This window comes from Gallus gallus, chromosome 5 (genome assembly GCF_016699485.2).
Source record: "Gallus gallus isolate bGalGal1 chromosome 5, bGalGal1.mat.broiler.GRCg7b, whole genome shotgun sequence".
NCBI lineage: Eukaryota > Metazoa > Chordata > Aves > Galliformes > Phasianidae > Gallus > Gallus gallus.
Window position 1 is genome coordinate 24,535,491 of NC_052536.1, and position 20,054 is coordinate 24,555,544.

Consider the following 20,054-nt stretch of genomic DNA (forward strand, 5'->3'; position numbering starts at 1 on the left):
ATCCAGACCCACTTTCTAGGCATGCAGCAAAGCTGTGCACTGGTCACAGGCAGTATGTGTAAGCTATTAAAATATTTAAGTAGAAGTGAACTAGGGTCTCACCTGGGTCTCATTTTCAGTAGCCTCCATGTTCTGGATCTCAACTGCAGGCAGGATGTGGTTGGGCCTCCGCGGGTCCCAGGCATATGGTATCTCCTGACTTTCATTCGTGCGCTGTCTGTCTTGGGGAGCAGAGCTAACAGAGCTCCTGACCAGCCCCTCAAGTTCCAAGTAACATCTGCTGCTTCCTTAGTAAAGATGGTACTTTTTCTCAGTGCTCTGCTTGATTCCAGCACTAACGAGTCTTGCTTTGTGGGGGAACATTTGCAAGATGCAACCAATAAGGATTCTATGGGCTTTTATGCGCAGAGTTGCAGTAGTTTGTTATACTTCTGCCGATGCCAGTACCATACTTCTGAAGTCAGATGAGAATTTGGTTTAATTCCCTGCTTCTCTTTTATACTGGAACTGTCATTTTTGAGGGAAAGAGTGCAATTGTTCTCCAAGGATAATGATTACTCACCTGAGTTCCCTCTCCTTGCTCTTTTCTATCTTTTTCAAAAGACGTGATGTTTTAAAAGCGTGGGCTGACAACTAGGGAGTGTGCATAGCAGCTCGCTGAAGCAAGAATGCTTTTCTGTTTGGGTCTGGAACAGCTGTAGCTGGTAATCTGAGATTCACCTTCTTTTATTTCATTAGTAATATCTTGATAATTCATCGTTCGGGAAGCAGTGTCAGCTTGTCCATACGTGAGCAGATCAGAAGTCTATATTTTTTATGTAGAGGACCTTACATGGTTTCATTCTGCTTAAAAGACTAGAAGATCCTGTAGGCAGTAATGCTCATGCTTATGTAGATGTAATATATGTACTACACATATATATACACATAAATACATTTACTCTTTCTCTCTGTGTATATATATATGCATGCACACGCTATATACTTTACTAAAGGCTACATTACCAACATAGGCATTAGTAAAGGAGGGCAGGCTTAAGTTTTTACAATGGTTGCTGTTTTCCACTATCACACAGCCATGGGAGATGTTACTATACAAGAATTTGAAAAAAACGGGTAATTTTCTGTGGCAGAATGTAGTGGTCACTCTGATGGGGTGTTGGGAACTAATGGGGCAATTTACTGTACTCTTTACTGTATGACACTTGAAGCTATCAGATCACAGTCCTCTGTCAAAAAGGAAACTATCAGCAAACAATTGCTCCTGGCTGTAAATCGGAAATGTTTCAATTAACATAGCTAAGAACTTCACAGATATGAATTTCCTGAGTGATAATTGTAAGTATTCATCGTTAACAACATGTTAGTCATGCTTGTGGGATAAGTTAGGCCGCTCTTATTTTTTATTATTGTTTTTATTACTTCACTGTAGGTCTAATCTATGGCCATCTGAGAAAATGCAATGCTTTCTCCTTTCTAATAAGAGTTTCCTAGAACAGCAGTGTTACTGTGCTCTGTCACTAATGAGTTGCAGATTATCTATAAAATTGGCATTTATTAGTGGACTTCTTCTGGTACTGTATTTCATATTGCCTTTTTCATATTCTACTCTCTAGTGGCTTTTGTGATTAACTATTTACATCAGTTTCAGGTAAGTATTCAGTTCAGAGGAGGAGATTCTTTTTGCGGAGCTGTGAAGAAAGGGAAGGAAAGACAGAAGAGTAGGAGGAGAGTGAGATGGGGTACTTCAGGGAACTGACACAAGTGGAACACAGAATGGGGAGATATAATGACATTTTCTTACTGTAGAAGGAGAAAGATTTCTGCATCCTGTAAGAAACCAACATTTTATAGTAATTAAAACAGACGATGAAAGCTGTGATAAAAAAAAAAATGCTTGAATAAGGCTCGTTTTCTTTGTGGGGAGGATAACTTGGTGCTAAAAATGGCCACAGGGTTTGTCTTTAACTCCTGTAATGGTTACAGCTCTGCAGCAGTACTCTTACCTTCACAGGTGATTATCAAGTTTTCGGAGTCAGTAGAGTGTGGAGAAATAGTACTTTTGAGGAAGTTCTGAATATTTGAAATCATTATAGGTCAGTTTTTTGGAAAGAGCAAAAATGACAATCTTTATCATCTAATAAGTTTTCTGTATGACTCAAAGAAGCCTGGTTTCATGATGTTCTGTCTTTTGCTCTTAGGTGCAAAAACACCGTTATCAAAGTGGTAACTATTTCAACTCAAGTCAAAGCAATGCTAATGAGCGAGTCCACAGTAGGTGGTTGTAAAGGTAGTTTGGCCTTATTTGAAATGTAGGCAGGAAGTCTCTGCCCTGTGAAAGCTTTTTATCGGACTGGTATTAAAAGTGTAAGTGGTGGAGATGGATTTTGCTGAAATGAATTTTGAGAAGTTGCTATAGTGGGAGGCATTCCTCGCGAGCCAGTTACAGTAACCGCCTGCTTAGCACTGTTTATCGGCAGGTGTAGCTGAAGAGTGCCATTCTTTAAAGGTTCTAAATGTTACAATGCTTTGAGACTGAAGTGCAACTTGTTTTGGCCTGAGCTCTATTGCTAAGTAGATACTCATTTTTAAAAAACAAAACAAAAACTGTTCCAGGATGCGTGTGAATACAGTGAGGATGACGAGCAGGTGGACATTGAGACCGTGGAGGAGCTTTCAGAGAAGATTAACATTGCCCGTCTGAAGGCCACAGCTGCTAATATCCGACCTTCCAAAGAGAAGTAAGCATCCTTGGAGAGCACTACAGTTTTGTATTTTATTGCTGAGCTGATACTGAATAAGCCTATTAAACAGGAGATTTCACGTAATGGTAAGATAAAGCAAGGCTTGTCAGGTTTTCCTAAGCGTTGGTGCATCTTGGTGTCTGTGAGGATGGGGCTGTCAGAACTAAGAGTAGATGTGAGGTATCTTCGCTTTTCTTCTGTTTTGTTTTTTTAATTTCTCTGTAATTGATGGGTTCATGAGGATATGTATCTTGTAATGTTTAATATTTATTAGTAAATCGCCTCCCTTCCTGCAAACTGAATATTATAAGCGTGGTCACCTTGGTTTTAAATATGATTTTGCAAGCTTCTGCTTTGTTTATTCTTGCTGGTAGATTTCTAGGCAGGAGCAGTCATGGATTTCATTCATGATCCTGTAAATGAAAGCTTTGACTTTGGGACCACTGCCCCCAGTGAAGAAAGCCTTTTCTTATTTGTATGTAGTCTGCCATGGTTGGATAGCTTGGCTCTTTTTTTGTTCTGTTTTTATTTGTTGCTGCTGCTACATTTGCATTTATAATGACAACGCAAAGTAAAAACATTGTTTACTTGAAATATGTAAAGATGGTCATGGCTATTTCTCAGCTGTATCAAACTGATTAAGGGAAATGTTGAATCCTTGGTTCTTCCAGTTTGAAGAATTTCATAGAAGTTTAAGAAACATTCAGATGGGAGTTATTGTGTGCCTCCCAGATGATTCTTTTTTTTTTTTTTTAGTTCCAAAGATACAGCTCAGCTTTTATTCTTAGAGAGCTACTCAGCTATTCTCTAAGCTGCCAAGATCCTTCAGTGAGAAAACTAGATGTCATGTTTTGTACAAATAATTCTTTCACATGTGTGTTGTTCTTTGTTTTCTTCAATGCCTGAGAAATCATATGAGGAAGCTGTTTTTATATGTTAGGACAGAAATGAATGTAAAGATTTTGATTGGTTGGTCTTGATTGGGGGGGGTGGTTGCATCATCTGTGTTGATCTGTGTTTACAAAAAGAAAACAACAGCCAAAATACTATATAAAATCAAATAGAACTACTTCCTGAAGTTAACAAACACTGGCTTAATTTACTGTTGAACTGTGGGCTAATTTCACAGCTTTTGGAACAACTGATTTCTTTTTTTCCAGGACAATGGCATTGAAGCTAGTTGAGTTCCTTGAGAAAGCTCAACAGTATTCTGCTTTCATGTAGTTAAAAGGAAAAGTTAATTTCGGGATAAAAATGAGCAATTGTAGGCTGTTGGAATATACTTAACGAGGATAGAGTGCATGAGATGAGTAGTGTTGGGAAAAACTTTCTACCTTTCTTCCAGATACCATGCTCGTAATTCTTCGGATGAAAAATTATCAGAAAGTCCTACGAAGGTATATGCTCTCCTCTTTCCTTTTGGTATCACATCTCCATTTTAAAGATAAACTTTCATCTCAAGCGCAGCTCTAATGCAATTTATCTACCTTCTATGTATTTATGATTAAATGCAAGAAGCCAAATATATGTTGGGGAAGGGGGAAGCAGTCCAAATCTCATTAAAGAAAAATGGACTGCAACTGCCATCAGTGATTTCTTACTCAACTTCTTGTACAGGAGAAATATCTGCCTCTTACTTGCTGTTATGTTCTCTTAGGTTCTGTGATTTTGGTGTCAATAACTTCTGCAGCACGCATAAAATATGTAAGACAATAATATGTAGGATTATATAGACTGCAGCACTGGGCAAAGGATTTCTGAAATCAGTAGTTTAAATAGTATGTCCTTAGGCAAGTTAAAGACAGCGCAGAAGCCTTTCAAACTTAAACTCATTGCAGTCCTTCTGAACTTATGCTTATAACTTATATTAGGGTCACCCTAAGGCACGTTTCAATAATTGTCTTTGGTAAGTGTCAGTGATGCACATGAAGTCAGGTTTAAAGCTCTCTGTTGGGAGGGTGGGGTTTGAGGTGGCTTGTGAATTTGGTGAATGTCTTGTATATTGAAGCAGACTGGTACATGTTTTTGCCTGAGATGAAGATGGGTTACAGGGCACCGTGCCTCCTCCTCTGCCCACAAAACTGACAAGAGGCCTTTCCTTTAAAGGAATTTTGCACCCAACAGAAAAGCAGATGCAATTACAGCTTTACTTGCGCTCATTCTGCCTGTGAGGGCAAAAGTCAGCATCAGGAGCTCAGCCTTTAGACTCGTCCTGAAGCCAGAGGGCTCAGGAATACTATTGCTGCACCCGAGGAGTCTTTCTGCTGATTCATTGGGATTCGTAGCAGACCCAAAAGTGATGTCAAAGTACATTAAGACTTTTAAAATATTATTTCATCATGAAATAAATATTATAACAATAGAAAAACTGTAAGAATAATGCTGAAAAAAACAAATCTTCAAACCTGTAATCATTACCTGTCAAGCTTTGTGGGCACAAACAAAATTAATCAAAATCAGAGTCTGACCTTGACATTGTCCGTTAATTGGTAGATGTTTGGAGTGATGTATATCAACAGTGTCTTCTGTCTGTTCGCTCCTATTTATATTTACCCATCAAACAAAATGCAAACAAAACTAGTTTAATGTCAGGGAAAAGAATTGATGGGATATTTTCATTTATTAGTAGGAGTTTTGACAAATGGAAAGAAAAAATTAAAACCACTGGGCTCAAATGTGTGATTTTGCTGTAATACCATGGCTTACCCATGTAGCCTTGTACTGCAAAAAGGGAAAGCTCACAGATAGAAAGGGCTGCTCATGATCGTTTCTTTTAGGATTGATGTGATTACGTTGGTCATTTTTTGTTGGTCGGCATTTCATGCTTCTGACACTGAGCTTTCATGAAGACATAATAAATGAATAGCATGATGTGATATCTTCAAGTGTCTGTTGAAACACTGCAAATCAAGCATGCCTTTGAATAGTTTGCTGTTAGATTTCCTTTTTTTCTTTAAACTGGTCCATATGGTTACTTTTCCAGCAGAATCCTCCAGTTTGGAGCAGAAGGCAGAAGTCTGAGGAAGAAGCTTTTGCTCATTACCGCCAGACACACACAGCAAATGAACGCCGGCGACGTAATGAAATGAGAGATCTCTTCGAGAAACTGAAGAGAGCTCTGGGGCTGCACAGTCTTCCCAAGGTGTCTAAATGCTACATTCTCAAGCAAGTGAGTATTTTGAAGCCTAGATGAGAGAGCTTTAATCTGAACAAAGTATCATGGAATAGTTGAGTTTGGAAGGGACTTTTGGAGGCCATCTGGTCTAGCCCTTGCTCAGGCAGGTCCGCTTGGAGGAGGTTGTTCAAACCTGTGTCCAAGCACCTTTTGAAGATCTCAGAGGAGGGAGACTCCACAGCCTCTGCAGGCAAGCCTGTGCTCTGTCACCCCCTTCTTTCTGCCCTCCCTTCAGGTACTTATATACATTGATAAGATCCCCTGCCAAGCTTTCTCTAGGCTGTAGAGTCTCAGACTTTCCTCATCGGAGAGATGCCCTTAATCATCTTGTGGCCCTTTTCAGTATGCCCATGCCTCTCTTGTACTAGGAGCCCAGAACTGGACCCTACTCTAGGTGTAGCCTCACCAGTGCTGAGAAGAGGGAAAGGATTACCTGCCCAATCCTGTTGACAATAATTTGCTTAATACAGCACAGTATATTGTTAGTCAGCTTTGTGGCAAGGGCATGTTGCCGGCTTATGTTCAGCTTGGTGTCCATTTGGACTCCAGATTCTTCCAGCTTCTAGAAAGCTCCTTTCTAGTTGGGTGACTCGCAGTATATACTGGTGCCTAGAGTTGTTCCACTGTGGGTGTACTTCTCAGTGAATTTCATGATGTTCTTGTTGGCCTATTTCTCCAGCCTGTTAATTTCACTCTGGATAACAGTAGAACCCTCTGGTGTGTCTGCCACTCCTCTCAGCTTTGTGTCATCTGTTAACTTGCACTGCCCCATCATGTAAATGTCAAGAAACAAAACATAAGTTGTAGATACATAATTATGTTTGTCAGCTGTTCCCTGACATGGTGAGATAAAAGACTTTTTTTCTTTAAAATGGAGGAACTTGGGAAAGGGAGGTGACCAGTATGTTCATTGCTTTTCAGCTTGCATTTTGGGAAAGCTAGCTTTATGTGATATACTTTACATTCTCATTCTGAGTCCTGCTTTCTCACGGTGATGAAAATGTCTAAATAAATTTCATAAAGCTTTCTTGGAAGGAAAAATATTGTGTAATTTTGTGTGTTCTTTGTTTATAAATAATTTTCCTGACATTTTTCTAGGCCTTGGATGAAATCCAGGGATTGACTGATCAAGCAGATAAACTTACTGGACAGAAGTGCATACTGGCGCGCAAACAGGATACTTTGATTCGAAAAGTTTCCATACTTTCAGGTGAGGATGTTTTTTAGATACAAACTACATGGAATAATGAAAGAAAAGACTTTCAACTGTGGGACAGAGTAGAGTAATCTTGGGAGGATCTGTGTAAGTCGTTAATGTTCACATAAAAGTTAGATTGACCCTTGATGCTAGGCTTGCCAAGCTCTGACTCAGTGATACACTCACACTGATAAGAAATGCATTTTTTTTTTCCTTAATGCCTAAAGCCATAAAGCTGAGTTCCCGGGATGTTTTAGTGGGAAAAAATTAATGTTGTCACTGATCACTTCCCGAAACAGCTTTTCTGCTCAATACTTCACAAGTATGCACAGTTCCGTTCTTGATAACATCAGTCCCAAAACCTCTTGACTCTTCGCTCTATTTTGCAAATGACTATCCATTCCCTGCTTTTTTGAAAACTAGTGCTTGTCATGTCTTGATGGAGGAGGCAGTTCTGTTGTAAAACAGAATTGCAGTATATTCTGAGCTGCTGCTCACTGAGGGGTTTTAAGACTCATGGAATCAGAATATCCTGAGTTGGAAGGGGCCCACGAGGATCGTCCATGTTAGAACTTAAACTCTGAATTGGAAGGAGGTCAGTGTAGTTATTTCACCTTGGACCGACAAATTGTGAGCATCTACAGAAAACATGATTTATAAAAATCTTGTTTTGTTTAATGTTACAACTTTCATATCAATGCTGAACTGTATGCAAATTTTCTTTTAGAGGTTATTTGACAGCATGCGTCAGTCCAAGAAATCTCATACAACATCCAAATAATGCCGATAATCATACTTATTAGGAAAGATGTGAGGTATTTCTCCAGAGATGTGGATGTCTTCTGTCTTCCAGTGATACTTGTTGAACAGGAGCTATTGCACGTCCAAGCTGATTTCTTCTTATCAGAGTTGCAGAAGAGTTCTGAAATGTGTGGATGCTTCTGAAAGAAAAAAAATAACTTGTACTAAATACATAATTATTACTCTCTGGTTTTAAGTCTGCTGTTGGCTTGGTGAGGTTATCTACTCTAAAGTAGTTAAATCACGTCAGTGTTTTGAATAATAATGTTATAAAATAAGGTAAACTTGAAGTTCCATCCTCACATGTTTAGGTTTGGAAAGAGTCTTTGGAAAGATAGATTAACTTTCCGATGTTTCTGTAGGGAAGACAGAAGAGGTTGTCCTAAAGAAGCTAGAATATATGTATGCCAAACAAAAAGCCGTAGAAGCACAAAAAAAGAAGAAAAATGTTCAGCCAACAGAATCTGTTGTAACCTCACCTGCTAGCACACATCAAGAAGCATCTTCTGCTCTACCCAGAGATCTGAGCAAAGTGCCTATGACAAGTAGAAGAGGCAAGCCATTGATACTTGCCAGAAAAGGAAGCCATGCCACAGGTGGGTTAAAAAGAATGCACTTGTCACTGAATCTCAGGCTCATGAGCCTTCTAGCTGGAGCTTCTTGCATGCCTGTGCTTGATGCTGGATTGCGGGGTATTGTTTGCCATTACAGGTGCTGTGCCTAAATAAATTGTTGATCTACATGTTTCTTTTTTATAGAGAACACCTCATCCTCTCTAACACTAACTGCTGCAAGCCTAGTGATGACTCCCCAGGGGCAGGTGCTCACGTTGAAGAGCCCACTGGTACCCGGGCAGGTAGCAGCTGTGCCCTCCACGCTCCTGCAGGCTGAACTAAAGCCTCGAGCTGTCAGCAACACCATGACAGCACAGCCAGGTATGGTCATGTTAGAACACGTTAATGGAGATACCGTGCATTCAGAGATGTGCGTGTCTGCTTACATGGTAACATTCAATTTTTCCTTTAATTTTTCATTCTTTACAACTTAGTGAGGTAGAACATGACTTCGATAAAATAAATTTTATGTAATTATCTCAAATGGTCGGTTTGTCAACAGGTAAGTAAGATCTGTTAAATTTTTACTGTTCCCAAATTAGAGAGATGGGAAGTCTCAAGAAAGTAAAGGCAGAAGGAAAAACTTGAGATCTCTTTCGTCACCTAACCTATCTATGTCTTTAAACACTTTCAGTTGGTATTACCATGTAAAGTCTTGCATGGAAGTGTAAGGCTTGTATTTTCCAGGCTTGACTAAGTATCTGAAAGGATCTTGTTTCCACTCAACTCCCATTCCCCTTTTTTTGGGTAAGGTATTGCTTCTGTGATGATTCAGCTGCCAGGATCAGCGGTTCCTGTCCAAGTAAAAGGAATCCTTGCTAACTCTGCCATTCCCATTACACTATCAACTGTTGCTGGAAACCCAGCACCCTCAGCAGTAGTACCAGCCCCTGAGTCCCATTCAGGTAGGCTCTTGATTTTTTTATGGATCTTTCTGCATGTATGTAGGGAAGGTTACCCTCGCAAAAATGAGGCTAAACTCTTTTTCTTACTAGGAGGTAACAGTAGATGCTGTAGTCTTGGTTTTCAAGGGAAATCAGTATTAAGTCTTTTTATTAGATTAGAAGGACCTTAAGGGACTAAATACAAGAGCTTTTTTTTTTTTAATTTATCTTATCTAAGTCTTTCTCGTAGTCTAAATAATTCTTCTTGCCCTCAGCAAACTAAAAAGAATTGAGGCCTAGAATGTGTCCATGGCCTAATGCATCCCACTAGAGAAGTTCAGTAAAAAGTGATAGTGAGGCTGTTGAAAATCTTTGTGAGGGTGAAGATTTTGTTTTCCTCATGCATCACTAGAAGAGCTGTAAGCGTTACAGATGCTTCCATTTGTGCCAGTCTTCTGAAGGAAGGGACTGGGCAAGTGTTTTTTCCTACAAGTTGAAAACTACACTATTAAGATTTTTGGGTCTTCACTTAACCAAAACTGTGCAAGTGGTTTAAATTGTGAATTGCAGCTTACTTGAGAAAGTAAGCAATAAATAGGAACTATCTTGCAGTTAGTATGGATCGGGATGGATTGTGCTTTGTTTGGTTTTGCAGAAAGTGAAGATTCATTCATGATGCCAAAGATTGTTAATGTTACATCACTGGCTGCTGAAGAAAGCCTGAGTCTCAACCCGAACAGAAACAAAAATTCTAACACGTCAGCTGCAAGCGCTCAGGCTTCTGAGAAGTCTTTGGTAATGCCTCTTGAAAGTAGGAAGAGTGACAGCATCCTTCTAGAAGAAAAAAACAAACCATGTCCTGGAGACAGCGATGGAGAGGGAAGAAGCACCGCAGGCTCCGCAAAAGGTTTCTTTGAAAATAAGGATGGTTTTGCACAGCTCCAGAATGTATCGTGTGCAAAGGAACCTCCAGAGTCTTTTGGCAAAAAGCTCTGCATTGGTGAGCTCGTAGGAAGCCAAGCCAGGAAGAAGGATGGTGATCATGGGGGAGAAAGATTAAAAACAAAAGAACTGCCGTTTCGCAAGCTGCAGATCAAAGACTCGAGGATAGAAATGGAACTGAGGAAAGTAGCTTCTGCTATGGAGGAAGCAGAACTGGATGCAGGTGAGTTACTGAGCAGCATTGAGGAGAGTGATGACACTGATGAGACCCTCACTTCGCTGCTCAATGAGATTGCTTTTCTCAATCAGCAACTGAACGATGACGCTTCAGGTATGTCAGAGCTACCCAGCGCTCTAAGCTCAGATTTCTCCCATGAAGACGCAGAGGCTCGCCGGGGAACAGCCGGTGATCTCACCGCCGCAGATGGTTCTTCCTTCCAGTTCGGCCATCTGGGAGGCGCTTTCAAAGACCTTTCTGAGGTTCCAGAGGGCAGTGGCTCTTTAAGCCCTCTCTTGCTGCACCTGGAAGATGATGACCTTACTGAGGGGGACAAGAACTCTGGGGAGCCTTCGTCTGAAGCAGATGTTCTAAAAATAGTAATAGGTGCTGAAATGAAGGATGCGCTTCCCAACCTGTCCGTAACCAGTGGCGGGAATGGCAAAACTGTAGCAAACTTGGCAGAGGCCACTGGTGTGACTCCTCCGATTTTGCAGATGAAAACTAATCCGGAAGCTAGTAATGCTGACACTTTGTGGAGGCCTATGCCAAAGCTGGCACCTCTTGGCTTAAAAGTAGCAAGTCTGCCAGTGGACTCAGAAGGGCAGAGTGCTAAAGTGATGCCCTTGCTGGCACCTATAGTTGCAAAACTGGCACCCGCTGGGGGAAAAGCTTCATCTGTAACTGCTCAAGAAGGACAGGATAACAAAGTAATGCCTGCATTAGCTCCTGTGGGTACAAAATTTAGTAATTCTGGAACCCTACCTTCAAATTCAGTTGGCAAATAAGTGTATGTATATTTTATCAGAGAGTGGAATGGAGATCTGGAGCGGTGTGAACCAATGGCTGTGTTTGGCAACCTCCCTTGTCTGCAACACTTGGTTTTCTGTATGGCATCAGCACTATTCATCTGAGGGCAGGCCCCAAATTGAGAAATAAGTGCTATGAAACTAAAGCATGTTGACGTATTTTTACCTCACTGTTGTATTCTGGGAGTTCTCATTCCCCTTCACAAAATATGGAAGATGATCTGTAAACCATTGCTGGGCACGTGGTATCCTTCCAAAATAGGATCTTCAAGGAAATAGTTTATAGAAGGACTGAGAAACTTAGGCTGTTGACAGAGATTTTTTTCCCAGTAGACAGGCAGCTGTTTGTTGTTGAGTTAAAAATCAGGTGTATTTGGTTTTGTACCAGGCAAACTATCTATGCAGAAATGGAATTGTTCACATTTATTGTATCCAGTGTTTTGCAGAATACAATGCATGTGCAGAAATGAGACTGCAATTACTCTCAGATTTGGTACCGAGAGCAGCAGAAGGGAAACTGCAGATTATGTGGAGGGCTGAAGTGAAGTGTTTCTGTTCCTTGGTGCTAGTGCTCTGGCAGAGACTCCTTTTAGTAGCTTATGCACAGAACTCTTAGTACACGGGAAAGATATTTCCCACTGTAATTAGGACTAGAACAGTATGTAAGCTCATTAAAAAAATAAAATGGAAAACTCACCCCTTTCAGCTCATGCCCCTATCTAAATAGCTCTTGCTTTGATGGTTTGGGCATTTGTAAGGGAAGATTTCAGAGAGTAGAGAAGAATTTGGGTACCTCCTTGCTCCATCTCTAAATACCGTGCTGAAGTAGCTGGAGCATTTTCCCAGTTCTCTTCTACATTCCTCCTGCCATTCTTCAAGATGCATTTGGTGGCTGGATGTGTTAATAGGAAATGTTTCTTCGTGAAATACAGAACGCTTTCAGGGCTGTTGGAGCCTAAAATAAATGAGTGAGGTGTATATGTGAATGTATATATGAAAATATGTGTATAGCTTTTCAAACCTTACATTTCTTCATGAATTCAGGAAAGGTACTCAGAGGTTTCTCACTGCGTTTGCACAAGATGTGTATAGGAAAAAAAAAAAGCCAACAAAAATGCTCATTACCAGGGAAATAGGGCAGTATTGAATCACAAGATGTATTTTTTATTCTTCTCTGCCACTGCTTACTCAATAACGTGTAGGTGCTCTTCACTGTCCCTCTGTTGGAGGTGAAGGGCCTGCAGACTGTAAAGATATTTATATTTTTGTACACGATTTTTGTTTTCATAGTTTTCTTGAAAAATGAAATTTTCAGCCTAGGAGAGATGATTTGTTAATGAGTGCATACACAGTCTTTTCCTATCAAGTTTGTAATCAGGAGTTACGGTGCGCTTGAGGGGCTTCTGAACTGCTCCTAGAAGGCAGAAAGCATGGCCGTGAAAACGATACGAATTTGGAAAAGAGATGGTGCATTTTGCTTTACATTTAGGAATGTAATCCCCTGATTTACTTTTCTGGCAGCAGCAGCTGGGATTTCCCCCCCCCCCCCTCCCCCAAATTCCCAGTCTTTGATGAGGCACTACAGGAGGGATCTCATCTTCCCACACTGAGGTTGTGCAGTGCTGAGTGATGTTTTTCCACAGTTAGAGAGCAGCGTTTGCTCTACATGCTCTGCAACCATATGGGGTGAGCTGCAACTTCTGGATCTGTGTCTGCTTGGGCCCCTGAGGGGATGCATATATCTTGGGTGTTTCCTGGTCTTTTTTATGATTTTTCTATTATGCTGTGAAGGAGAGGAGCCCGTAGAGCTAGGTATGCAAGCAAGTTACTTCCGAGCCTGTATGAATAAGGTGTCTTCACCTTGCCACTCTAAGTGATGCGTTTTAAAGCAGTTACATGTATCTCATTGCCATTTGCTTATTTACTATTGACATGTTTGATACTAGTGTTCTGTGAATTCTTTGGAAGAGAGAATATATGCCAGCCTGAGAGTCATGCAGAGTCTTACAGTTGTCACTGAATGCCTTAGAAAAGGGAATTAATGTGTGAATACACATATTTTGCTTAATGTTAAGGATTTTAAACCTCATTTTAAGTCAGTGGAAGTCTGGAGTAGCTTTATCAGTTCAGTAGCGTTACATCAGACATAAAATTACTTACCTGGGAATCTGGTTCTGAGCATTTCTAATAGGCTGACATTGTTTTTTTTAATGACCTGTGGCAGTTTACTTTGCCGGATGCTTTTCTGCCCCCCTGTGCATGAAACAGCAACCAGAACAGCGGTGATTCCTTTCAAATCCCCGGTCACTGACTTGTTTCTGCACCCCGTCCCTTCATGGTCCCACGTGGCTGATGTATAACTACAGAATTGTGTTGTCTGAGTGCTTTTAAAAAGGTTTGTGCTTTGCACGCTTCTTTCTGTAAGACAGAGGAAGCGGCAGCGTTGAAGCCATGCAAAGGTTATCTGGAATCAGTGTTGTGCTTTAGTAGATGTTTTGTTCAGTATCGAGGTAACGGAAAAAACGTTGGATAAAATGTTGGTTCCTGAGTGCAGCACATGAGCTAAGAGCACACCCCACATTTAGCTGCAGAAGGCGGTGATTGGTTCGGTACCGGGCACCAAAGCGTGTTTGAGATGCTCTCCGTTCTCGCTTCTCCTCGTTTCACCATCTCTTGACTGCAGCTTAATATTTTGCTATGAATTTAAATGCTGCTCCCCTGCCCACCCCCTTTTATTACTATTTTTTGGTCTTCCTCATACTCCCATTTATTTGGAATAAACCTTTGAAAAATGACGTATGCTGTCTTTTGAGGCAATAATGCAAGAATGTGACATGAAGTGAAAAGGTTTTCGAGTCAGGAGAAGGAAACCCCTGCAAGGCGCACATTCTCACCAGACCAAGAGACCTGGAGATTTTGTTTTTTACACACCTGTAAATAGACTGGAATGTTTTTAAGAATATAATGAAATGTCAGATTTAGCTTTTTTCCTTTTATATATTAAAATATATCTTTCCCTCTTTTCTGCTTTTGAAAAATGGATATTTTTGTAGAAAACTAACAGTACAGGACTATGAAATAACTGTATGTGAGGGACAAAGTGTAAAACTAAAATAAACCAATCAAGCTGAACTAGAAAGTGGCTCTGAAAGTTTGTTGTGTGGGAGGGTGGCGGGGCGGGGAGCAGTGGTGGCACGCTGTGGTGACATCAGCGCTGTACCCGAGCCAGCAATGCACGTGTACTCAGAGACGGAATTCCTGGTGACGCGGGCATTGCTGCTTGGTTCAGGTCATTGCACACACACACACACACACACACACACACACACACACACACACACACACACACACACAAATTGTTGAAGATGAAGTCTCCAAAAAAATCACCCTTCATGCTCCCTCCCCAACCCTAAATTCGGATTAATGTTTTGTATCTTTGCTTTACAGACATTGTACAGCACAGCTGTCTTTATGGAAGCAAGTCTGAAGATCTGTCCCCAGGTGAAGTGTCAGAGGAGATACGTCTTAGAGGAAGTAGATAAAATGCCTGCTGCCAAGTGCTGTGTGTCACTGCTGTCACCTCAATTCCATGATCTGTTAAATGGGAGATAACGCACATCACGAATCTCAGAGGAGAAAATGAATAAAAATGTGTTGTTATAGGCAGGTAGCATGTTTTTAACAGCTTCTGATGAAACCCTTCAGGGCTTCATCCCGTGATCTTCATTTTAAGGGATAGGGTTATATTTTGGAACAGAAAGGAATGTAAATGTAGTGTTTATCCCATCAGGTTTGCAATAGAAAGAACTTAGCAAGAGAGTTCCCTGATGATTAGTGCTGGGGGCTGTGGTATTTGAGTGCATTTAGGGCTCCTCAGCTGTGTCACCCTGGTGGGACCAGCTCTGAGGAGGAGGACATAGGGCTGCTACTGTCAGGCTTTTCTAGGTGAGTTTTGACTTTCCTCTGGTGGGCGGCAGGACTGAGGGTGCTGCACTGCTGGGCTTGTTCCTGCTGGCCCCATGTAGTTCCGCTGTCCAACACAGAGGGGTGCCCCTTGCAAGCATCGCAGCTTGCCATGTCTTGTGGGCTAAAGCCAGGCAATTAAGTAGCAGCTAAAAAAAGATGCAACACAAACATAAGCAGTATACCATTTTTAGAGGTTTCCCTTTTCCATTAACTCCTTAGTCAACAGCTGGACTAAGAAACCCTTCTGCTTTTCCTGAGCAGTTCCTGTGGCAAAATCCTTGCTGATGAGCTGTGGCGTGGTACAAACCATGGGGCTGCTGTGTGGCTCTGCAGCTATGACAGCAGCACAGAGGTCTCAGTAAGCACAGAGGGTTTGGGCAAGGTCTGTGTGCGGCATGGCTCTGCCAGATTTGCATTAGATAGAGCCCTGACTGAGGCAAGGATGTAAAATACTTCACAGGCTGAGGTACCAGAGGACCTTGAAACGGTTTGTGTGGTAGTGAAGGTGTTCAGGAGAGGCAGGCAACAGTGGGACTGGACTGGCTTGTTTCAGTTGGAGCTATTTGATTGTTCTCGTTTGCAAGTGGCCAATCAGCAGGACTATAACATCTCTATGGCTGTTTTAGGATGGTAGCAACCAGAGTAGGGGGAGTCTGCTTGAGGATATAGTAGCATGGCTACCGGGGCATCTGGCTCCTCTTGCAGGAGCTCTTCTCAGCCGCAGAGGCCGGTGCTCCTCCTTTCTTCTGCTTTGAGACAAACCACTTAAAACCAGAATTGCATTCCTCCATGTAGCCCAGCTCACAGGTTGAGGGAGCCTTCCTCCCATGTCCCAACGCTTACTTCATAAGAGCCAGAACTTCACCCTCTGTCCTCTGCTGTGTTGTACCTGCCCTTGTCTGGCTGTTGGACCTCTTGTGTTGGGCTCACATCTGCAGCCATGGATCTCCTTGTGGCATCCGTGGCAGGGATTATTTTAAGGATCGTGGCATTCCTGGCCCAATTGCTTTCCTCTTGAAGGAAAAATGAAAGGCCAGTGACGAGATGTCTGGTTTTGTTTGGTGTCAAATGAAGCGTGGAGTCGTTGGGATAAATGTCAGAGCTGCCCTCCCTCAGGAGTCGCTTGTTGCTGGGTGTGGAGGAAGCGGGCAGCACTGAGCCAGGAGTGCCCTGGGCCTTACACGTGGGGCACAGCTCCATCAGGAAGGTCTGTTGGTCCCTGGGCAGGCCTCAGGCACTGGCAGTGCTGGGCTTAGGAAAGAGCTGGCTGACATGATGCTTTGCTCCTGGTACGGGCTGGGCTTTGCTGTAAAACGGGGCTATGGAGCCAGGGTAAAACGTGATCCAACAAACCTTTCACATCCCTTTGGGAGCCATGTTAGGTGAGTTTCGCCTTGTGAAAGCAGCAGGGCCAGCACACGTGGACGTGAGGTACAAGGTGGATGACGTTCAGATAGGTTTTTTCCTGCTCTAGTTAGCTTGACACTTTTTAAAGTGATGTAGCTCTGATAAGATCTTGTTACAACTGGTGTTCGGGTCACTGGCTGCAAAAATGTGAAGGAAAGAGGAGGTTGTTGCAGAACTTCTGCAGCAGGTGATGATTAGCTCCCATTCTTCAGCTGGCGTTTTCACTTCTCAGTTATGATGACTCTTTGCTTTTAACAAATGAGGCAAGCAGACTTTCAGCTCAAGACTGCTTTGTGGAGCTTTAAATTTGCTACCTCAGCTTTTGGATGTCTGAGGCAATAAAATAAAATCTCCTTCCTGCAGTCGTACCCCGTGGCAGTGTAGTGGCTCTGACATAGGGGCTATCTGCTTGCACTGGGAGGTTCAGTCTCCAGGAAAAGTTTCCAATAAACAGCTTCCATCAGGAGAGCCGAACTGGTGGCAGCCACAGTGGGAATTGTTTACTACCGTGCTCCAGCGCAGACAAGGCCTCATTGTCTGACTTTGACAGGGAAAACGTCCAGTTTTGCAAACTTTGCTGAGCAAGGGAGAAAATAATTATATTGCAGATCAGCTTACAAGGGGCACATTCATGTTTGGAAGAAAACTTGATTTCCTTAGGGTGGGGAAGAGAGGCACTGCTGCCAAAGGGAAAAGCCAGCCAGCAGTGTCAGTGACCTACAAAGATGGCCTTGAGCCAACAGCTGCTCCTGGTCAGTCGGGACCCAGGAACCTGGGGCCGGGTCCCTGGCCCTGGCTGGCACGGGGTTCGCCATGAGCGGCGTGGGGTGGACGGTACAGCCTGCCTGGGGAGGTGTTGGTGCAGCCACATCGTGTTCAGGGCCCAGAGCGTTGGTGACATTTTGTCCTCATGTGTTTTTATTTAGGAGGATGACAGGGTGAGTATTTAACGAATAGGTTTTGCGGCACGGGGCTGGCTGTGATCAGCTGTGCCCTGTTGGTTATGGTTGTGGCATGGCTGCCTTCCCCCGTGCAGAGTGTACCAGCTGGAGCCATTTTGGTTGTCTACCCAAGGGGGCGGATGCAATTATCTTCTTTTCGCAAGTTTGCATGTAATTTCCTTCCCTTAATCTTAAATAAAATAAATAAATAACGCAAGCAGAAATGAGCTGTGTAACAAGCTGATAACACATTAATTTTTTCGTCAGGTTGAAAGCCAAGCTCAAATGAGTCTAGTTCTATTAATCACATTGGGTTTTGTGAACATCTCTCTCAAGGCTCTCTCTTTGCAGGAAGCTGCAACAGCCAGCATAAACCCAGTTTGTTGTCATGGCAATTTCATTAGCTGCCTTATCGCTATGTCAAATTGTAGGCACTTGTGGGTTGAAAGGAAAACTCAAGTGGGAAGCGACCTCTGGAGATGTGCAGCTCAGCCTCCTGCTCAGGCCCAGGGCAGCTGTCAGACCAAGCTTGGTCATTCAATGCTTTCTCCAGCCAGCACCTGAAAACTCCAAGGTTTGGGGGCTGCACCACATACCTGGGGGACTTTGCCAGGCTTCTGCTGCTGCCTTCCTGCCTTCCCAACACCCCTCACACTGGGAGTAGCCCTGTGGGTTTGCTGCATCTTTGACATAATGCCTGTTTCCCCACCGTGATTCTATCCATACGAGGAATTTCCCTTCCATTTGGGTTTCTTTCTCTCTCTGCTGGATGCCCACAAACACCAATTCCAGCCACGCAGCTGCCCTGAGCTTTCTTGTATCTGCTATCTCATGGCACCTGAAGACCATGAGCTTAAGATCTGGGTCTATTTCTCTATTCCCATCTCTTTCAGTCACTCATCTTGCTAGATGACTAATTGGCTGCATTTTCTTGTGCCTGGCATTTGAGCCAAACTGCACTGCTTATAGGAAAGCAACCCTCATCAGAACAGTGTGGCACGTTGGCATGGTAATGAGCACATCCATACATACCGGTTAGATGTGCACTTAAATTCTCTCCAGACAGTCTTACACATGCAAATGCTGCTGCTAACCCCTTCCTATTTGATGTCACCTCTATAAAGTGTTCTACCCTGAAGAAAGGGAACAGTGCACAAGTGCGTGTGTATCCTTGTCCTGGGGGGGGGCACTCCTTTGCCAACTGTCTCTGACAGGATTGTTTCATGAGTTTTGTGTTTCACTCCTCTTCTACTTGACTTGTATTACTATACCGTGTCCTGAGGGGAACTGCCGTGCAAGGTTTGTGGTGTTCTACGGAGTTATCGTTGCTATGGGTTGCTATGGAAGGTCAAATTTCATTCTGTGTGGTGAATTCTGCAAGCTAAGGTACGTTATTCAGGAAGTCAGGCTGAGAGCCTGAGAGGCTACGTCAAGGATCCTGAAGTGCAACGGAATGAGATTTTCAGAGGAGTTTACTGTAATTTGTTGCCTTGCTTCCCAAGGAAATGCAGCTGGAATTGAGTACCACACCTAGGCTTATTGGGAAGCCTTGGCTTCGTGGCCAAGTGCCACAGCTCTTTTTGCGCCCATCTCTGTGCCTGCACGCTGCTTCCTGGATGCAGTCTCTGCAGCAGTTATGCTTTGCCTGATGCCCAGCAGGGTTCTTGCAGTGAAGCTCTCGAGGAGCCTGCCACAAAAAGGCTGCCACAGGCTTCTACTCCTGAGTAGGGCTGGGCTGGGTACGGGCAGTGGGTCTGAGAAACTGCACATGCAGTCCTGTTCAGGTACCAAATGCAAACAGGACCTGCTCTCACTGCAGTGCCACAGCTTGCCTAGTAGGAATGCATAGACTTCTGTTCTTAAGGAAGAGAAATGCAAATAGTAGAGCGTGTAGAAGTGGCATTCATAAGATGACACCCTGTAGGAAGGACTGAATGGAAACAGATGGGGAAACTGAGGCAAAAAAGCAGTGCTTGAAACTCAGCCAGCTGTGCTGTGCATTTAAACAATGTGAGAGAAGTGACTTGCATGCCCTATTGTTTGATTTGCCAACATCTGCTTCAGCCCTACCAGGGAGGACACAGTTGTGACATGAGAGGAAATTCAGAACATCACCAATGAGTGAAGTGTGGCTGCAGGAAACATAATGCACAGCTGGGGAAAGCTAATACAAACAGGTGGATTTCACAGCTTGCAATGCTGTGAAAATGCTTTGGTGTTTGGAGTTTTTTTTTTGCTTGTTTGTTTTTTTGTTTTGTTTTTTTGCTTCCTTGCTGTTTTGCTATGGGTCCTTGATTTTGCTTATGGTAGGTAACAATAAAAAGCATCTGTGAGGGTTGCATGGCATGTTTAAACC

General features: G+C 42.8%; 1 protein-coding gene and 1 non-coding gene across 15 annotated transcripts in view; both read left to right on the top strand.

The window, feature by feature from the left end:
* The window catches only part of MGA (MAX dimerization protein MGA), a 62,570-nt gene extending 44,648 nt beyond the window's left edge, over positions 1 to 17,922 (top strand). For 4 of the 14 annotated variants that reach the window (XM_025150857.3, XM_025150860.3, XM_025150864.3 and 1 more), the window contains 8 exons: positions 2,611 to 2,741; positions 4,090 to 4,141; positions 5,728 to 5,913; positions 7,018 to 7,129; positions 8,281 to 8,514; positions 8,677 to 8,853; positions 9,285 to 9,437; positions 10,072 to 14,523. In XM_025150857.3, coding sequence (XP_025006625.2) covers positions 2,611 to 2,741; positions 4,090 to 4,141; positions 5,728 to 5,913; positions 7,018 to 7,129; positions 8,281 to 8,514; positions 8,677 to 8,853; positions 9,285 to 9,437; positions 10,072 to 11,363 — 2,337 coding nt within the window. In that variant the 3' untranslated portion in view covers positions 11,364 to 14,523. Of the gene's footprint in view, positions 1 to 2,610; positions 2,742 to 4,089; positions 4,142 to 5,727; positions 5,914 to 7,017; positions 7,130 to 8,280; positions 8,515 to 8,676; positions 8,854 to 9,284; positions 9,438 to 10,071; positions 14,524 to 14,831 lie in introns of those variants that run through there. The other 10 variants (XM_025150861.3, XM_025150866.3, XM_025150862.3 and 7 more) reach the window with 9 other exon arrangements.
* On the top strand, positions 14,591 to 14,690 carry MIR6685 (microRNA 6685). The gene has a single exon (NR_105555.1). It is a non-coding gene; the product is annotated as a microRNA 6685 (primary transcript).
* Positions 17,923 to 20,054: the final 2,132 nt, after the last annotated feature.